Below are 18,870 nucleotides of genomic sequence, written 5' to 3'. Positions count from 1 at the left end.
TTAAAACAAGAAATAAAAATATGATTTCTTATCAGATAATACCTTAAATAATTTATTTTCTTGTTCAAGTTCTTGTTGTCGAGTACTAGACTCTTTCAGCTGAATTTGTAGCTGCATCTGTAACTGTTGCACTTCTTCATTTTTGTTTTCTAGTTCTTCACGGAACTGTTCTAACTGTTCCTCAAGATTTATGATCTGTATATGCAAAATAAGTGGCAAAGGAATAATTTATTTTATGTAAACAAGAACAAAAAGTTTTTAGCAGCACTTGTTTTGAGGAACAGGCTACTATACTAAATATTTTCTTGTAAATATTAAGACATCCTCAAACTAAGCATAAAATGTGATTTATTCATATACCCTTAGTGCTACAAAGATGAGAGGGAGCATGTGACAATTTAAAAATAGGCAGATAATCCTAGAGTGGAATTACATGAGAATTTTTAATATAATTTGATGTATTTTAAATGTGTCTCAGTGAATAACCTGTTTAGTATTTCATGCTAAAAAAGTTTGTTTATATACGATTTAATGCATCCATCCATCAATGAAGATCTAAATTATTGTCATTTCGCTTATCTAACAAAATGAATTTGCAAAATCATGTTGATTTACCTTCTGTGTGGATTTTTGGCAAACAACTTCCAATACAATTTGTGTTACCTTATTAATATAGGAGACTTAGAGAAATGTCAAATATTTGGTTAAAAGTCAGTATTGTTGTAAAAATAATTAAAAATATCTTATAATTAGTGTTGAGTATATAATGATACTATGTCTTGATATTTAATGTGGGGAGTAGAGCTACATTTGTTTTAGGGATGTTTCGGATGACTATACATGTAAAATAAAATACATATATCTACATACTATTCAAACTCTCTTGTCTGTTTCTAACAATTCTGTTCAATTGGGTGTGTAACTCATAGGCTAACATTTTTTGAATCAAGATATTTCAAATGAGCTAAGTTAAAAGAATGTGTCCAAAATCTGGGATCCAGTTCTCCTGTGGGACTGAAATTTCAAGGATCCTAAGGCCAATTGAGGTGGCAAAGTACTGCCCTGCAGCACTGTCTCACCACCCTGCAATGCTGCCGCAGTCACAAAGCCAGCTTTGTATAAACAAAGCCAATGGCAAAGCTGCCAGCAGGCAGTGCTTTTATATCTATCCATGGTAATTTTATTTACCTATTTAGATAAGGAAATATTTTTGAAACAATGAATGAATGGGTGATGGGTTATCTTCCTCCTCTTTTAACGATCTCATAATTTTTGTGGGATGGAATCTGGACAATTGAATTTAGTTCAGGGTTTACTAGTCAGATGCCCTTCCAGGTGCCAAGGAGGAGGTTTTTTTTCAGAAGATATATTCTCAGTGTGCCCAGAAAGATAAATATCTGCTTCTACCTAGGATTGAACTTGCAGCCTCCTGATTGTGAGGTGAGAGCTCCAGCTCTAGGCCACCTCATCACTCGGTCATGGCTTATGTAGTAGTAAAATAAATGCAACATGGTGCTTTTTTATTTACTTATACATTTGTTTTTTTACTCCCTCTGAATAATTTTCTATAGGTTTAACAAACATTTTTGGCACACTACAAGTGATCAACACAAAACCAAGCTTATGCAGAACTACAACTTTCTTTGTTCCAAAGATCCTTTTCCAGAAAGCAACTGGACCTTCTTGATTTTTTTTTCTTAAATATGTTTTGCTTCTCATCCAAGAAGCATCTTCAATTCAGGTAGAATTGAAAAAGCTTCTTGGAGGAGAAGTGACACTTTTTCAAGGAAAAAAAAACAAAGAAAGTCCAGTTGCCTTTTGGAAAAGCACTTTTGGTATAGCTTGGATAATTGAGAATCTCCATAGACACGAATTCCTTTACACCTCAAATGCTAACTTCAATTCAAAATAGTGAAAGTTCTGAATAATTAAAAAAAATACTCTACCTCTTTTTCCTTCCTGTCTACAGCTTCTTGCTCAGCCTGTAGCTGTGCTTCTAGAGGCAAGTCCCCCCTTATAGTTGCAGACCCAAATTTCTTTCTTTCTTCCACCTTTAAAGTAAGTATATTTAACTATCACTTCTTTAAATCACAGTTCTTTGATTATTAAGTAAAGCAAGTTACATTGATAATAGCACTGCATAAATAACTATAAATAAAATAGACTGAAAAATACCTTTTGTATATTATCTGCATTGATCATTAAAGCTTGTTCCAGTTCTTGGATTCTACATTCTAATTTCTCAATTTCTTCATTCCGTTCTTGCACATCTCTCTGAAGTTGCTCCTTAGAAAGCAAAAGCTCACTGCATTTATCTGTTTTTTCTTGAAGATGATTTGTTAATTCTTCAACCTGGTGGCAGATCACAGAAAATGCATTCTAATATAGGCTATAATTCAAACACAAATTTGCTACAAATTATGGTATTAAAATTGTGTGAAATAGAAAAAGAGAAGAATGCATATGTATTAAAAAAAAACCCTAAATGTCTGGAGAAAATCACAAGAAACCAAAATCAAGTAAATAAAGGGAAATCAGAAAAATAAAGCCGTTCTGGAAGGCTAGAAGAGTGGCAGATCTCATCACTGGTCATCGCAGAAAAGATATTCCAAAGAATGGGGCCACCGCAGAAAAAGCTATTCTCCTGAACCACACCTAGCCAAAATTCCTTGGCTGATAGGATTCATAATAGGCTCTTATTACCGGTGTGAGTGTGGTAGGCCGATCCTATTGGGGAAAGATGGTTACTCAGAGATTCTAGACCAGTGCCATAAAGGCTTTAAAAGTAATGATCAAAACATAATTTAAGGGTAGATGAACAATATCCATCTACAAATGAACTGTGCAATTCTAAGGTTTTTAGAGATTTCAGCAAGTATTATACTGAGATTACAAACATATCCACAGGCATACACACACACATGAAAACATAGACTCTGCTAATTGCGAATATTTGATGATATAAGTCCTTCTATGTTCAAGTTATAATAGAACTATTCTGTACTATACCTATTGGAATTTATGACTTTTAGGCTACATTGTGTGTTTGTGTATGATGTATGTATAATATGTATATTTGTGTGTGTGTGTATGGGTATGGGTATCGTTGACTTATGATCATTCATTCAGCTGTGCAAAGTTACAACAGAGTTGAAAAAGTAGACAGGCAACCCATGCCTGAAGTTATGACAAAATGATCAAAATTCAAGTGCTTGGCAGCCTGACTGCACTTACAAACACAGGGACACTTCAACTCCCCATCACTTGCCCATCTCCCCCCATCTCTGCTCTTTTGGTCATCCTGCACCATGGGTTAGAAGCATGGCAAACAGTCCCAAACCCTGTGGCTCTGGGGTGCCTTTCCACATCCCAGGAAGCACTACACAACCCAGCAAACATCAGCAAGCATTTGTTAATATAGTTGTCTTTTCTCCCAGTTCTTTGCAATAATTTATCATCCAGTTTCTGCAATCCAGCCACCAGAACACCAGTTTCTCCAGCAAGCGCTCCTGTGGTTCTCCAACCCACCTGAGCAGTGTGGCATCAAGCTGCAGCACCCATGAATCCCAGTAAGAACTAGCAAGCTGTAATTCACCCAGCTACCTTCTCTCCCAGTCGCTTACAACAACCTTTGCAGTTTTCGCATTCAGCCATTGCAGCCAGAATAGAAACACTTCCTTGTCTCCTTTTTGAACTTAGCTTTTCTGGTGAATGTTTCCCACATGTGGCTCCCTAAGCCTCTGGAAAGCTATGCTGTCTTTGAAAACTGTGCTGCTTTTGGAAGATGGGAGAAACTGGAAGCAGCCCCTTACCTTGTCGAAGCTCAGAACAGGGAAGGAACAAAGTTGCAATGGTTTGCCTTGGGATGGATACTTGCTAAATGGCACACAATTCTTGGTTAATGATTGTAATGGGGAGTGCTGGGATTGTCATCTTAAATTGCTGTGATTACATGGCATCTCACAACTACAATTACAACTGCGTTACTTAGCAATAAACATTCTCATGTTGATGTGCTTGTCAGTTAAGAACTACCTGTTTATAAGGATATGAGGGGTTCTTTTGGGAAAAGTACAAACTGGCAACAAACAGACTATTTCCCCCTCTTCCTCTGTGTTTCCCCAGTAAGCTTTCTCTAAAAAAAAAATCACCTCCTACATTACCACACAGCCATAGTTTATACATTCTTTGCAATACTTGTGTTTTACCATACTTTGAAAATCTTATTTTAAATACCATAAAAATTACTGTAAAAAGTGGCTTAAACACAGAACAACACTTGTCATTAAATTCAAACATATGTATATACCCATAAGATTCTGTAGAGTCTCGTCATTAATTCTCAAAAAGCCATTTTTAGCTTTTATCCCCTTTATCTTACCTCTCTATTTTGATGTTCACTGACTGGTTGAAATCTTTGAGGAATTTTAAGCTGCTGCTCAAGCTTTTGTATTTCTTGCTGGAAAACATCTCTCTCATGCTCCCTATCAATTGCCTGTTCCTGAAATGTAAGTCGTTATTTATATATATATATATATTTATATTTTAATGGGAAATATCAAAACATAATGCACAATACAGATAGTGCTCGACTCTATGACCATTTTTTCAGTGTCTATTCCAAGTTACAACGGTGTTGAATGAATCGGGGTATGACTGGCTGTCCCAGTATCTCCATGGACATGTGATCATAATCTGGGTACTTGGCAACCAGCTTCACTTACTACCTGCTTTCGAATGATCATGAAGAGAACATGACTGCCATTTGCAACCCTCCCTCTGGCTTCCACAGAAGGCCAATGGGGAAACTGGCAGGGTAGGTGACAACTCATTAGGAAAAGTCTCCCTGACTTACGCATCCTATTTCAACTCCTCTACTGTCATGCTGTACCAGCCACTCATGTACCCCACAGCCTCCCTGATCTCTCTTTCACCCCTGTGCAACCTTCCTTACCCAAGCCGCAAACACACAACCTCCTTGATCTGCACAGTCACTTTCACATCCTCCCATTTCTTGTACAACCATGACTGCATGGCAGTTATTGTTTTTTCCTCACACACTCCCTGACGATAACACTTCTTACTTTTCCTGCACAATACTTTACTCCCTGCTCTCTTGGCAACAACCACTTACCTGCCTGCCAGTTTGGGACTTACAACTTCCTGCTGGCTTCTCATGACTTTGGTTGATAGAAGTTGGCAGGAAGTTGCTCAGATAATGACAGTTAGCAAGAGCAACTGGGACTGCAAGGATTACTGTTGCTAAGCTTAGTGATGGAAATTCCAATCCCAATTGATGTTGTAAGTCAAGGATTACTTGTATTTTGTTTTCAGTTTATTATAAAATGAAACAGGAAACACTGTGATGACTTAAAACACTGTTAAGCTAACTCCATAAAACCTTAGTAATTATTTGTGATAATTTAGAGTGTGACAAGAATTCAGAGTGAGTGTGCGTGTATTGCTATTCGTATGGAACATCAATCCCTTTCTGTACATTTACATACAACACTGCACAACATAGACAAGCAATACACAAAGTAACAACATCCAATTTTTCAGATATTTTGCAATGTAAAGGTTATTACAAAACTAAATATGTTCCTCGATGGTAATCAAGCAGTTTACGTTACTCATTAGAAACAAAACCCAAGTAGATTCTCTGCAACGGCAATTTTATACTATTTGTTATGTCAGAAAGATTGTAATTAATTTTCCAATCTTTTTACATAGAAACCATTTTAGGCTTGAAAAGCTAGAGAAATCCAATTCTTCTGGAAAGGCTTTAACATTGCTTCAAATTACAGAAACACTCCAGTCCTGAATCAAGGATTTTTAAAGGATTCAAACTGAGATTGGAACTAAAAGTATTATTCACAGGGACAGGTTTACAATGATAACCTTGTATATATTAAATTTATCATATTTTAAATAGGAAAATATAGCCATCTTATTATTTTTTTTACAAAAAAATATGTTTATAGTGCTATTTTTTAAAGTACAAACTATATATGACATAAGCATTTTAACGCATTGTGCTAATTGGTTTTGTTGTTGTTGTTGTTAAATTCTCTGTTTTCATTCTGTTGTAAATGATGTGCAGCTTGAGCTCATCGTTTTACTTACATCTAGAAATTTTTTTGTTTTCTCAAGCTGTTTCTCTAGGGCTTGGTTTTGTTGCCTTAAATCCATTAACTCCGCATTTTTTTCTTGCTCTAGCTCCAAAAACTGGTTGACTTGCTCCTCTATATCAGTTTCCAGGGCCTTCACCTGCTTTTGAAGGTAATTGTATTCTTTTTCAGCCTGCCGCTGTACTTCTATTTTTTCTTTCATTAACTTTTCTGTCTCTGCCAGCAACTCTGTTTAATAAAGCATAACTTGTTATATATGGATAGTTTGTTCTATATTGTTCTATAAAATAAACTCACTCCCAAGGTTTCACTACAGCATAATAAAGGACGAAAATAACTTTGGGTTTCACCAAAATCATGCGATATTCTCAATAAACAGAAGTAATAATAATGTCTGCATGATTTAACTTTCCTGATAGAATTATACTATGGTTATACATTTATTTTCATTAGTACTGAAGAAAATGTACAATGGCATTAAAACCCAACTGTCTTCTCATCCTGTAGGGTTGTTCCAATTGAAACATAAATATTCCCACAAATGACACATACAACATTTTAATGTAAAATAATTTAGACCTTCACCTGGTGAGTTATAGGAAGAAACAACAACCTCAGATATTTCTTACCTTCACCTGGAATTTTCAATCAGTTAACTTCTTCCCTCCAATTTTTTAAAAGAAATTTTTAAAAGACAAATGGGAAGAGCTTAGGGATATATGGCAAGGGAGCTATTGCTGCAGATATATTCCATACTGCTCCAGTAACACTGGAATTTTAATATGATTTTGGATGTTATATTACTTCTATCCAAAATTCAGCTAATTCTCATAACCCAACAACCTCTTGAAAATTGCATTAATAGTGGCAAGAAGCATCCTGTCATTTTTTAAAAATACATGACTTGAAGCTTCAGATGCTACTGAGTGGCATATGAAACGTCACATGCCAAGACAATTCCCAATTTACTGAGGTAACAACAAAGGGGGACTATAATGCATACATTAATGTTTTATATATATAATCATAAATAATGCCAAGATAATTTATGTTATGTTTCAGTCATTTAATTGGTATACATGCTATAATCGCAAATCATTTCTTGATTGAGAAATGATTGAAAATAATAGATTTTTGGATTTAAGTCTTTGCCAAATGAATAAAAATAATAGGACCAGATAATGGACTTTTGGCGGGATTTGTTTGCGTCTTATTGTATAGATTTTTGTACCCATCATCTTACATTATACTTGCATCCTCAAATATCACACGTGAAGGCAGAGTTTTATTTGACAAATTTCTCTATTTGCAGTTTATTGTATGAATGCAGAAATTATTAGCTGATTAAGATGATGGTTATTGAAGTAATCCTCATTTTAAAAATATTAGTATAGCATACTGTATAATTGTGAGCAATTATTGTTCAAAATAAAGGTGTGAACATGAAACACACTATCAGAGCAGCAGGCCAGTAAAGTTAATGTCAGTAAGCTGAAAGCCCAAAGAGAGACCATGATTAACAAGTGTCAGTAGCTGTTAAATCTTCCACCCAATGAAAGATTTGCCATGCAATATACAAACACACCTGCTTGGGAAGCTGCATCGACTGCAGCATCTACTAGGCCTAGGAGAACAGAAAAAAAAAACAAGAAGCAAAGTAATTCACATGCCATCTATAGCTTTCTCAAGCTGAAATATTATATGAGAAAAATGAAGCTGAAGACAGAATATAAAGTTCAGTAAAATGCCCAATGAATTTTTAAAAAGTGTCATTGATTTATTAAACATAACTGTTAGATTTTTTTGCATGTTTCCACTTATTTTTCTCTAAAATGTTACAAAGGTATTCACATACTTTTATTATACATTCAGAATACTGTTGAATTAAAAAGTGGCATACCTTCCTGCCATTTTTCTTAGCTTTCATGTTGCTCTATATCTCTTCCATGTATCTATCATAACTCTTCAGTCCTTTATGACTTCCATCCTCATCACTGCCAATCTGTACATGCTTAACATACTCATTTTATCTTTTGCCATCCTGCACAACATGACCACCATCCTTTCTCTCTGAGGCCATGTCTGCTGTCACTCTTCCTTCTCCCAGGTGCTTAACACCTCTCCACACAGAAGTTTTTCCATAACATGTGTGCTCTGAATAAAGTACAGTACACGTGCTGCACTTCAGGCATGGACTGTCCAATAGTGCCTGATCCATGCAGGGAATGCTCCATGAAAATAACTTTTTGCATATCCCTAATCCATTTTGACTGATCTTTCAACAGAATATACATTTTTAAAAATCAGTTCTATCAATGCATCTATTTAATTAGCTAGGTGCCATTAAATTGGATGAGACCCTGTTAACATTATGGATAAAATGATTGTCATTTCTAAATGTGCTTGACACCCCAATTTAATTTTAAAAGGTTAAAAAAAGGACAATGATTCCTTTCTCAGTTCTGCTGATGAAAGCAATTACATTAAAGAAAGCACCAAATCTTGCTAAATATGAAATGAATATATTATTAATGACCTTCCATTTATCAAAGCAACCTGATATAAAAACAGAAGCAAAATTGAGTGAATGACTCTTTGTTCCCAACAAATACTGCCTAAAAATGTCTGGATCTGGAAAAACCCTTCCCATATAACCCACTGCATCTCATTGACTTTATATCCTGGAGATCTTTTGAAAAACTAAATCAAAAGGCTTAGGATCACCCATTACACATATATAAATATATCAGATATTAAATAATGAAACTATACATATTTGGAAGGCTCTTAAAAGTACATACGTTGTTCTATGGGTCCTGCGTCAGCTTTCATAGCATCTTTTTGTCTGAAGAGCAATTCTTTCTCTTCTTGAAGGTGCTGTCTCTCAGCCTCTAGTTCCTGTAATTTGTTACCTGTACGAAGTAGTTCTTGTTCAAGATGCTCTATTACGTCTGTCTTTTCCTGGATTTGTTTTTCCATAAGCGATTTTTCATCTGCATAACCATCAATAAGATCTATGGAAAAACAGAGATGCCCAAATCAAGCATTGTAATTTTTGAGTAAAATATTCTAACAGCTTCTGAAAAAAATATGAATAGCATGGTCATAGCACTATGTAATTTTTGTACCCAAAAAAATTATTCTGCCCAAGTAATAAAAATTAAAATATTATACTGTGATATTAATGCTATATTCAACATTGAAATTCATTTTTAAATATAATTTTTATGGAGATGAGTGCCATATGTGAATATCATAATACATTAAAACATATAAAGAATGGCTGCTGGAATTGGGTATGTCTGGTTTAATGAAAAGAAGGGCTAGCAGTGACACAATAGTGTTCCAATATTTAAGGGGTTGCGTCAAACAAGAATGAGTCAATCTATTCTCCAAAGCATATGAACGCAGGAGAAGCAGCAATAGATGGAAATTAATCAAGGAGAGAAGCAGCCTAGAACTGAGGAGTAATTTCCCTGATGGAACAATTAATTAATGGAACAGCTTGCCTTTAGAAACTGCGAATGCTCCAACACTGGAAGTTTTTAAAAAAGAAACTGGACAATCCTTTGTCTGAAATGGTATGGGTTCCTTGCCTGAGTAGGGGGCTGGATAAGAAGACCTCCAAGATCCCTTCCAACTCTGTTATTTTGTGTTCTGTATTCTACTATGTATTCTGTATTTAGTCTCCATTGTTAAAACACTGTTATAATGGAACTGTACTAAAGCAATAGCCTAAAATTGATAAATTCCCAATAAGTATGGTTATTGTTATTTTTCATCATATGTAAAGTCCAATGTGTATGTTTCCTTATTTATGAATAAGCTGTTCTTTCAATACATGTATTTGATACAATATGATGATAACCATACATTTAAATTTTCAGAAGATTGCAAACTACACAAGATTATAGTGTTAAAGATTATAGTATTATCTCCTTCCCAGGCAGAAGGAAATCAACAACTAGCAGATGACCAGAATGTGTTTTACTGCAGGTTTGAAAAGAAACTACAGCACCTATCTCCACAACTCACATCTCAAACACACCCACAACAGCCAAGCCTCCCACACCTGGCCCCAATCCATTGGGCTCACAACCTCTGGTGATCACAGAAAAAGAAGTGCAAGATCTACTACACAGACAGAAGCCAGGAAAAGCACCAGGGCCAGACAAGATAACTCCTTCTTGCTTAAAAGTCTGTGCTGACCAATTGGCCCCCATCTTCACCCAAATATTCAATAGATCACTAGAGGTGTGCTATGTTCCTTCCTGCTTCAAACGTTCTACCATCATCTCAGTGCCAAAGAAGCCCTCCATCAAGGAACTGAATGACTATAGACCATTTGCTCTAACATCTGTAGTTATGAAAATCTTTAAAAGTCTTGTGCTGTCCCACCTAAAAACTATCACGGATCCACTGTTAGATCCCATGCAGTTTGCATACCGAGCAAATAGATTGACAGATGATGCTATTAACATGGCTCTGCATTACATCCTACAACACCTTGAATCTCCAAATACCTACGCAAGGGTCCTCTTTGTAGACTTCAGTTCAACATTCAATACCATCATTCCAGACACTCTTCTAAGTAACTTAAACCAACTAGCGGCACCTGAACACACTTGTAAGTAGATCATAAGCTTCCTAACAGACAGGAAGCAGGTGAAGCTAGGTGGAATCACATGCAATACCTGTACAATCAATACAGGGCCCCCCCAAGGCTGTGTGCTATCTCCACTTCTCTTCTCTCTAATATACCAATGACTGCATCTCAAACAATCCATCTGTTAAAATACTGAAGTTTGCTGATGACACAACAGTGATTGGTCTCATTCAAGACAACGATGAATCTGCATACAGACAGGAGGCTATATAACTTGCCTCGTGGTGTAACCAGAACAATCTGGAACTGAACACACTCAAAACCGTAGAAATGGTGGTAGACTTTAGAAGAAACCCTCCTATACTACCACCTCTTACAATACTAGACAACACAGTATCAACAGTAGAGACCTTCAAATTTCTAGGTTCTACTATATCACATGACCTAAAATGGACACCTAACATCAAAAACGTCATCAAAAAAGCACAACAAAGAATGTTCTTTCTGCGTCAACTCAGAAAGCTCAAACTGCCCAAGGAGCGGCTGATACAGTTCTACAGAGGAATTATTGAGTCTATCATCTGCACCTCTATAACGGTCTGGTTTGGTTCTGCAAACCAACAGGACAGACACAGACTTCAGAGGATAATTAGGACAGCAGAAAAAACAATTCCTACCCACCTGCCTTCAACTGAGGACCTATATACTGCACGAATCAAAAAGAGGGCTGTGAAAATATTTACAGACCCCTCACATCCCAGACATAAACTGTTTCAATTTCTTCCCTCAAAACGACGCTATACAGCACTTCATACCAGAACAACTAGACACAAGAATAGTTTTTCCCCGAAAGCCATCACTCTGCTAAACAAATAATTCCCTCACACTGTTCAACTATTTACAAAGTGTACACTACTATTACTGTTAATCTTCTCACTACTCCTTATCATCCATCCCCTCCCACTTGACTGTTTCCTAGTATGATTTGATTGTTGATTGTACCCTATGACTATCATTACCTGATGATTCTTGACTCTTAATGAATGTACCTTTTCGTTTATGTACACTGAGAGCACATGCACCAAGATAAATTCCTTGTGTGTCCAAACACACTTGGCCAATAAAGTATTCTATTCTATTCTATTCAAAATTATGACAGAAAATATTTAATTGGAAAGATGAACTGATATAAAAGATTTGTGTACATTTGTGTAACAACATACATTTTTTCATAGCTGAAAAATGGTTACAGATATAAAGTTACAGTATGATCTTTTTGTTATGCCCATGTTTCACTTCTTATAATAAATATGTAATTCATAAAACTGATATGTCCTGATAACTAAGAACATTCATAGATATATAACAACTAAACAAGCCTAACTATTCAGTTCTGAACTTTTTTTATGCTAATATAAGTTATTTTAACATATGAATTATTCATTTCTGAAAAATGATTTGAAAATAATGGTCTGTGCCTATTGTAAAATCTAAGTGGGATTTATTATTCAGTTTAATTTTTTAATAGTTCAAAATCTAAAAAAGCCAATAATTTTGTGAGACACGACAAAGGAACATTTGTAGTAAAATGACTGCATTTCACACTATTATTTACTGCAAATAATCTGATTACCAGCTAGGCAATATTTCAAAAAGCAATAATAAATATTTGTATGTTTATATCAAACATATTAAGTTGTGGATGAATGGTTAAACAATTATTTGTACGCCTGCACACTTAAATATTGAATTATGTTGAAACATCCACTACTTAATGTTCCCAGCATAGTGCTTACTGATTATAAAATTCCCAGATTACGTATATGCAGTAATACCAGGCAGTATTTCAACAAGTCTTCACGTGTTAAAGTTATTACTTCACAGTTGAATAAACTTCAACACTTCAGTGTTAAACTCTTTCTTAGGAGGTTTTGTTAGTATCAAGAATGTGTATAGACCTGGTTTTTCATCAGAACAGATCCTCCAAGAACCAAATTACAGAATGTGTGTGTCCGTCCACAATTAATATGGTAAAAATTCCCAGTGTATTACATAGTATAATATTTATATACATTAGAAAGGTAGTCACTATAATAGATAACACATACAGAGAGAGATACATACACGGAAGGGCAAAATTTTCAGGGGATACTTTGCAATAAAAATATAGATCAGAAGAGTACATATATTTTGCCATGCTGTTTAGGTTAATATAGCTGCGAATGTGTTTTAAGAATTGTTGAAAAAGATTTTAAAATTTTATTCAGGACAGATTTTTTAAAATGCCGAAAAGTGGATTTATCTGCTACCTGGTAATTGCTAGAAAACATTTATCTTCAGATGAAATGCAGATATAATACCACAGAGTTTTTTCAAAGATTTTACAAAGATAAGTGTGTGGCTATACCAGTGTCCTAGTTATAATACAATCTTATTACTGCTTATTTTAAATAATTTACATACAAGAAACAACAAATTTGGGTGCCCCCATTTTTGAATAAAGGGACTATTTTTTTTTCATTATTTGAGGTGAGGGTGCACTTTTTTTTGGTAACTTTATCCATATGCAAAATGACAGATGGTTCGTAGCACATGCTTTAGGTTACCCAATAGAAGCTTTTGTCCTTTTCCCTTATCTAGACCTCTGGTAAGAACGCAGCAGAATTGTGATCAGAAGTAAGAAGAGCAATTGTTTGTATATTTTCTAAAAGTAGTTTTGTTTTTTTGTTTTTTACAAGGACTGGTACTGGAAAATTAAACTGGGAGATGCTATAAGTAAATTCTTAGTTTAAGAGATCCAGACTTAGCAGAATTTAGATACAATAATAGACAAATATTTTATTCAGACAGCACTTTGAAAGAACAGATTTATCCCTTATTTAGGGGAAGCAGTCTCGATTCTCTTTACTGTATCCCCTAAAAGTGGGCATGCTTCTGTGCATGCTTCATTTTTGGGCCCTGGATAAAGGAAACAAGAGGCCAAGAAGATTGGGCAGGCTAGTAGATTAAGGCTGGGTTCCTGCTGAGGAAAGAAGAAAAAGGAGGTTCTAGGAAGATAGGCAGATAGGTAGGTAGGTCACATGCTAGTGGCACCTCTTGTAGTAAGGAAGATGGATAGAAAGAACTGGGGATATCAGACAATGGGTGGGCCAATAAATACATATTGGAATAAGAGAGATAGCATTAAACTAGAACTACATTCTATTTATGTGATAAATATTTCTTTATTGACAGAAAACAAGAAAAAAGGGACCTTCATAATCCCTAGGGCTGGCACCCAGAATGCTATATTTTATAGAACAGTCTTCTTAAATGTCTGCATTTGATTTCTGAAAAATCAAGAAAAAATGGGAGAGACCTTTTCATTTAACAGAAATTTTGGGTTAACACACAATCCTACTGCTACCCATCCACAGCCTTAAATCAAGATTTTCTTTAATATTTAGAATTACTATTTTAAAAAACTATCTTAAAACTAAGTTTGTCTTTATATAAAGGTAAAGGTTTCCCCTGTCCAATTGTGTCTGACTCCAGGAGGTGCTACTCATTTCTGTTTCTTAGTCAGGGAGGCAGCAATCAGAGGACATTCCCATAGTTCTGTGGCCAGCATGACTATAAGCCAAAGGCACATGGTACACATTCGCTTTCTCACCAAAATAGTACCTATTTATCTGTTCACATTTGTATGTTTTTGAACTTCTAGTTGGGCAAGAGGGCAAGTAACAGGAGCTCATCCTACTGCACAGCACTCGGGTCTTGTACCCAGGCTGTTACCTTTCCAGCCAACAACCCTTAACTGCTGAGCCATCATACCCCTTTTGTCTTTATATATTATAAGTAATTGCCAATGCCTATACACACAATATAAGAAAATGCTGGGGAGGGGAGGACAATTCTACAAATATCAAGATAAGGAATAAAGTATATAAACTCAACTATGAAAATATTGTATATTTCATTTCATATTATGAAATAATATATTAATCTGAATCTAGTGAATAATAATATAATTTTAAAAGGTGAATCTATGGAGATCATCCTTATAAATTACTATATCCTCATTCAAGGCACTGATCATTTGTCATTCAATTTTTTTAAATATTTTAAAAATTCAAAAAAATTGGCATCATGGATATTTTAGAGAAAAGTTAGCTGAAAATTGAAGTTGTATTTGAAAACCTAAACAATATTTGTCTGGTTATATTTAAATATTGTTTGAAAAATAGTTAAAGAAAATAAGCCTATCCTATAACTTAAATTCATTTGTTATTCTAAATGGCTCTGGAAAAGAAATACATGATCAGCAATAATATATTGTCAAAGAAATGCATTATAAAGGTTGAAAATTTAAGTCATGTACTGAGTTACATGCTAATGGTCATGCATCTGTTGGATTTCTTTCTGCTTGGAATGTGCAATAAGCTCTACATAGGGCAGGTCTTGACAATTATTTGGGTGTTACAATGGACCCAGAATTTGGCAGTATGTTTATAAATATTACTATAGTATTAATACTTTTTTGTACGATGTACTGACTTCCTATAGGTTTCTGGCTTCAACTGCAGGTGGTTATTTTCTATCAAGCAGTTCATGGTGCAACACCAGATTATTTGGGAGATACTCTATTATGTCTGTTAACATATGAGGTTCAACAGAGTAAGCATGTTTCAAATCCATTGTACGCAACAATGCCAACTAATGGAAGCCAGGAAGCATTTCTGTATAATATTAGTCTTTTGGAACAACGTACCATGCTCAAGATTCAGTTGTATCCAACCTATCTTTGTAAGGCTTTAAAAATTCAGTTATTCCCAGATAATTGAGATGTAGGAACTTATCCTTTAAGTTTAAGAGTCTGAATATGATTTAAGTTTGTATTTTTGATCTTTGTGCCACATTATATTGTGTATTATGCCATAGTATATTATGTTTTGTGGCACAGGATATTGTGTGGATTTTTTTATTTATTTATTCATATTTATTTGTTTTCAATTCTTGTTAATCATTTAAGGTCACATTTTGTAATAAATGGGTAAATATATAAAGAAATAAATATGCTGATCTAATGAATCTATAACTTTTGTTAGGGTTACAGTATGTTACAAAAATTACAACTTATGAATATAATTGGCTGGCATCCTCTATTTGCCCGTTATAATAGTATCCTATTATCCCATTATCATTTCTATATACATTCTCCCTTGAATGATGGTTGCTTTTCTTTCTGTGTGATTTAATAAATTTTCTATTCATTTGTAATCTCCTATTCTCAATTTTAAGAAAAAAGCATAAACTATCTATTACTGCCTGAAAATGTAGATAATTAAATTAGCTGCTTTGTAATTCTGAATTGGGGAGTAACAATGTATAATTATTTAAACAAACTATATTGCAAACAAATCAATTACTTACTCTCTGCTTTGCTAAGTTCCAGTGCTATCTGCTCTCTAGCTCTGACCTCTTCATCAAATCTTTCTTGCAATTCTTCCTGACATTTGGTTAAGTCAGTAGCTTCATGTTCCCATTTAAAAGATTCTTGCATCAATTCTGTTTGTGTAGCTTTTGCATGTTCAAGCTAAAAACATAATTTAAATGTTGAAATTTTTAATGTACATTTTAAAAAGTCCTGCATAAGAACAACGTCAAGTTTGGGAAATTAATTTGAAATGAGAAGTTTACTACCCTCACACATTATGGATAACAAGATAAACAAATATTTGTACAATGAATGACTTTGTCACATGTCCATATCCGTGTTTAAGTACCGGATCTTGAGCATGTTCAATTTACACTAAAAAGAAAACTTTGAGTTATTAATATAAACTTCAGCATATACCACCCATAGTAATTTTTGTTAAGTGTATGACCTAAATTGTTCAAATTAATTTCATGTCTCAAATAATTCTACCTTTTGATAGTTTTGTACTTTCTTCACTGATCAGAGAATACTATATGTAGATTTGAAAGCACCCAATTATTTAACAACTTTAATTCTTAATGAAAAAAAATCTTACAATCAGTGCTTTTCAGGATCTAAAGCTTCTTTGAATCATTATTCATATTCTTTATTTTCCTTCACTGTATTGAACTTGAACTATAATATTTCTTAAATCAATATATGATATCAACCTTCTTAAAAATGTGATCCTTTTCTTTACAACTGATCAGCAGATGAAAAGGTTAGCTTTCTAGCAACAATATGAGGCTACAGGCATTTCCCCTGCTATTCAAATTACAAAATGACAGAACATACATTTATTTATTTTCCAGAAATAAAACAGCACACACCTATGTTTTCTAAGTGTGGTTAATGATGACTAGTTATATAATACAACATTTGTGACTAACAAAGTATAAGTCTTGGATAAAAACAATTTATTTTTTCATAATCTATAAATTTAAAATTCTATTTATGGAGATGCACCCAATTATTCTGGTTTAATTTATATTACTAAAACCCCATACTAAAGTACACATTAAACAATGTTAAGGTTATTTTCTTCAATTCAAATAGGTCATATGAAAGTTTAAATTATTAAGAAGTGCTCTAATACACTTAAGATACACTACATACTAAGAATGTAAATGTAAATATTTAAAATTTATATTAAAAATTTTAAATGGCCAATATGCATTGATACTTTTTAATATACTATATACAAAGAATGCAAATGTTAATATGTGGATGTAAATATTTAAAATTTATATTAAAATTTTAAAATGGTAAATATGCATTGTTCCTCACTTTCTAGTATATATTTTCCATTGTCAACTATAATAATACTGTGTTGCAGAAATGTTCTGTTTTCATTCAAAATCTTCTGTATATTAAACCTTTAAAATTAATTCTGATAGTTACTTTTTAGTTTAATCAGCTATAATTCAGCTTATTTAAAACAGTTAAAGTGGCGAGCACTAAAATCAATAGCTTTCTGGAAAACATTATATTTGGAACTCTTTATAACATACAAATCAATAATTTGAGACAAATCTGCTTAAGTACTTCTGCAAAATTATACCAGACAGAAAAATATTGTTAGATAATGCACATTTGCAGTAAACATGTAAAAGAAAAGGAAAAAATATTTCTCTATTTTATCATACTTACTGAATAAGGGGGTGTAGGCAAAGAAATTTTTGAAACAATTCTTAATTTATGTCCATTTTTCTTGTGCTTTACATAAAAAAGTGATGTATTGAGAACCACAGAATTATTATCATCCAATTGGTCAGTAAAAGGAAAAGGATAAGGTAAAGGCACACGAGATTCGACTTCTAAAGTATTTTCTTCTTGAATTTTTTCAGACCTTAGACTACTATAGAGATTTGATGCCCAGTATTTACGGTAGGAATCCATTTTATAGTAATCTATTGCACTTCTTTTGCATAAAATAACCTTCCTTGATTAAATAGCTTTAACTGTTCTGGGTGAAATGACAACGTAGTTTAATAACTGTCTGTTGCAGAGAGCAAAGAATTACAAGTTCACATTCAGACAAGCAATCCAAAAACACCAGGAAGTTCTACGTGAACATTCAGTTGTGAAAAAACAGAAGCAATGTTTGCAGACTTCACAAAATCGACATTTCCTCTCATGGAACGAAATAAAAAAGGGCATTAAAATAAAAGGAAAACCAAGGAAAGCATTCATCAACACAAAATATTATCTTCATAATTAGATACTACATATATTCTCAGCCAAAACATTAAAAAAAAATCCTGCAGCACCTGTCAATATTTAAAATTCTCCACTGAAGTAAGATAATAAAATACTAAATTAAGATACTATGTAGTCTTTTCTTCCTTAAGTTGTAGAAAAAGCTGCTGTGAAATCAGATAAGCTTCTCCGTACAAAGCAAAAGTGTGTCTGAAAGGGAGGAAAAGGTCAGAACAGTACTGTAGGAGTGGCTATATTACTTTACTGCAGGTATACAGGGATTTGGAATTTGAATTAACACACCCACATCAAACCTTGTTCAACAAGATTCAAAAGCCAAGTCAGAGTTCATAAATGAATGTTTGAAGGTATTAAAAAGCTTTGTGATTGCCTGATCCATTTCTTAATTGCTTTTTTAAAAAGTCACACCCAGTAAATAAATAATTTCTAATTAGTACCCCATACTTAAAATAATT

The 18,870-nt window shown here is 33.9% G+C and overlaps 1 protein-coding gene across 2 annotated transcripts in view; it reads right to left on the bottom strand.

The window, feature by feature from the left end:
• LOC113451351 (A-kinase anchor protein 9) overlaps nucleotides 1-18,612 on the bottom strand; it is a 48,991-nt gene extending 30,379 nt beyond the window's left edge. The window contains exons 1-9 of one of the 2 annotated variants that reach the window (XM_087916942.1): nucleotides 17,846-18,612; nucleotides 16,150-16,312; nucleotides 8,933-9,145; nucleotides 7,717-7,755; nucleotides 6,127-6,359; nucleotides 4,382-4,501; nucleotides 2,176-2,352; nucleotides 1,947-2,051; nucleotides 43-195 (exon numbers count right to left, since the gene is read on the bottom strand). In XM_087916942.1, coding sequence (XP_087773068.1) covers nucleotides 43-195; nucleotides 1,947-2,051; nucleotides 2,176-2,352; nucleotides 4,382-4,501; nucleotides 6,127-6,359; nucleotides 7,717-7,755; nucleotides 8,933-9,145; nucleotides 16,150-16,312; nucleotides 17,846-18,094 — 1,452 coding nt within the window. In that variant the 5' untranslated portion in view covers nucleotides 18,095-18,612. The remainder of the gene's footprint in view (nucleotides 1-42; nucleotides 196-1,946; nucleotides 2,052-2,175; nucleotides 2,353-4,381; nucleotides 4,502-6,126; nucleotides 6,360-7,716; nucleotides 7,756-8,932; nucleotides 9,146-16,149; nucleotides 16,313-17,845) is intronic. The other variant, XM_087916943.1, reaches the window with a different exon arrangement.
• Nucleotides 18,613-18,870: the final 258 nt, after the last annotated feature.

The sequence above is a fragment of the Pseudonaja textilis genome, chromosome Z (genome assembly GCF_049901715.1).
Source record: "Pseudonaja textilis isolate UNSWEBS1 chromosome Z, rPseTex1.2, whole genome shotgun sequence".
Taxonomy (NCBI): Eukaryota; Metazoa; Chordata; class Lepidosauria; order Squamata; family Elapidae; genus Pseudonaja; species Pseudonaja textilis.
The sequence above is the reverse complement of the archived record's forward strand: the minus strand, read 5'-3'. Positions and strand labels throughout refer to the sequence as shown.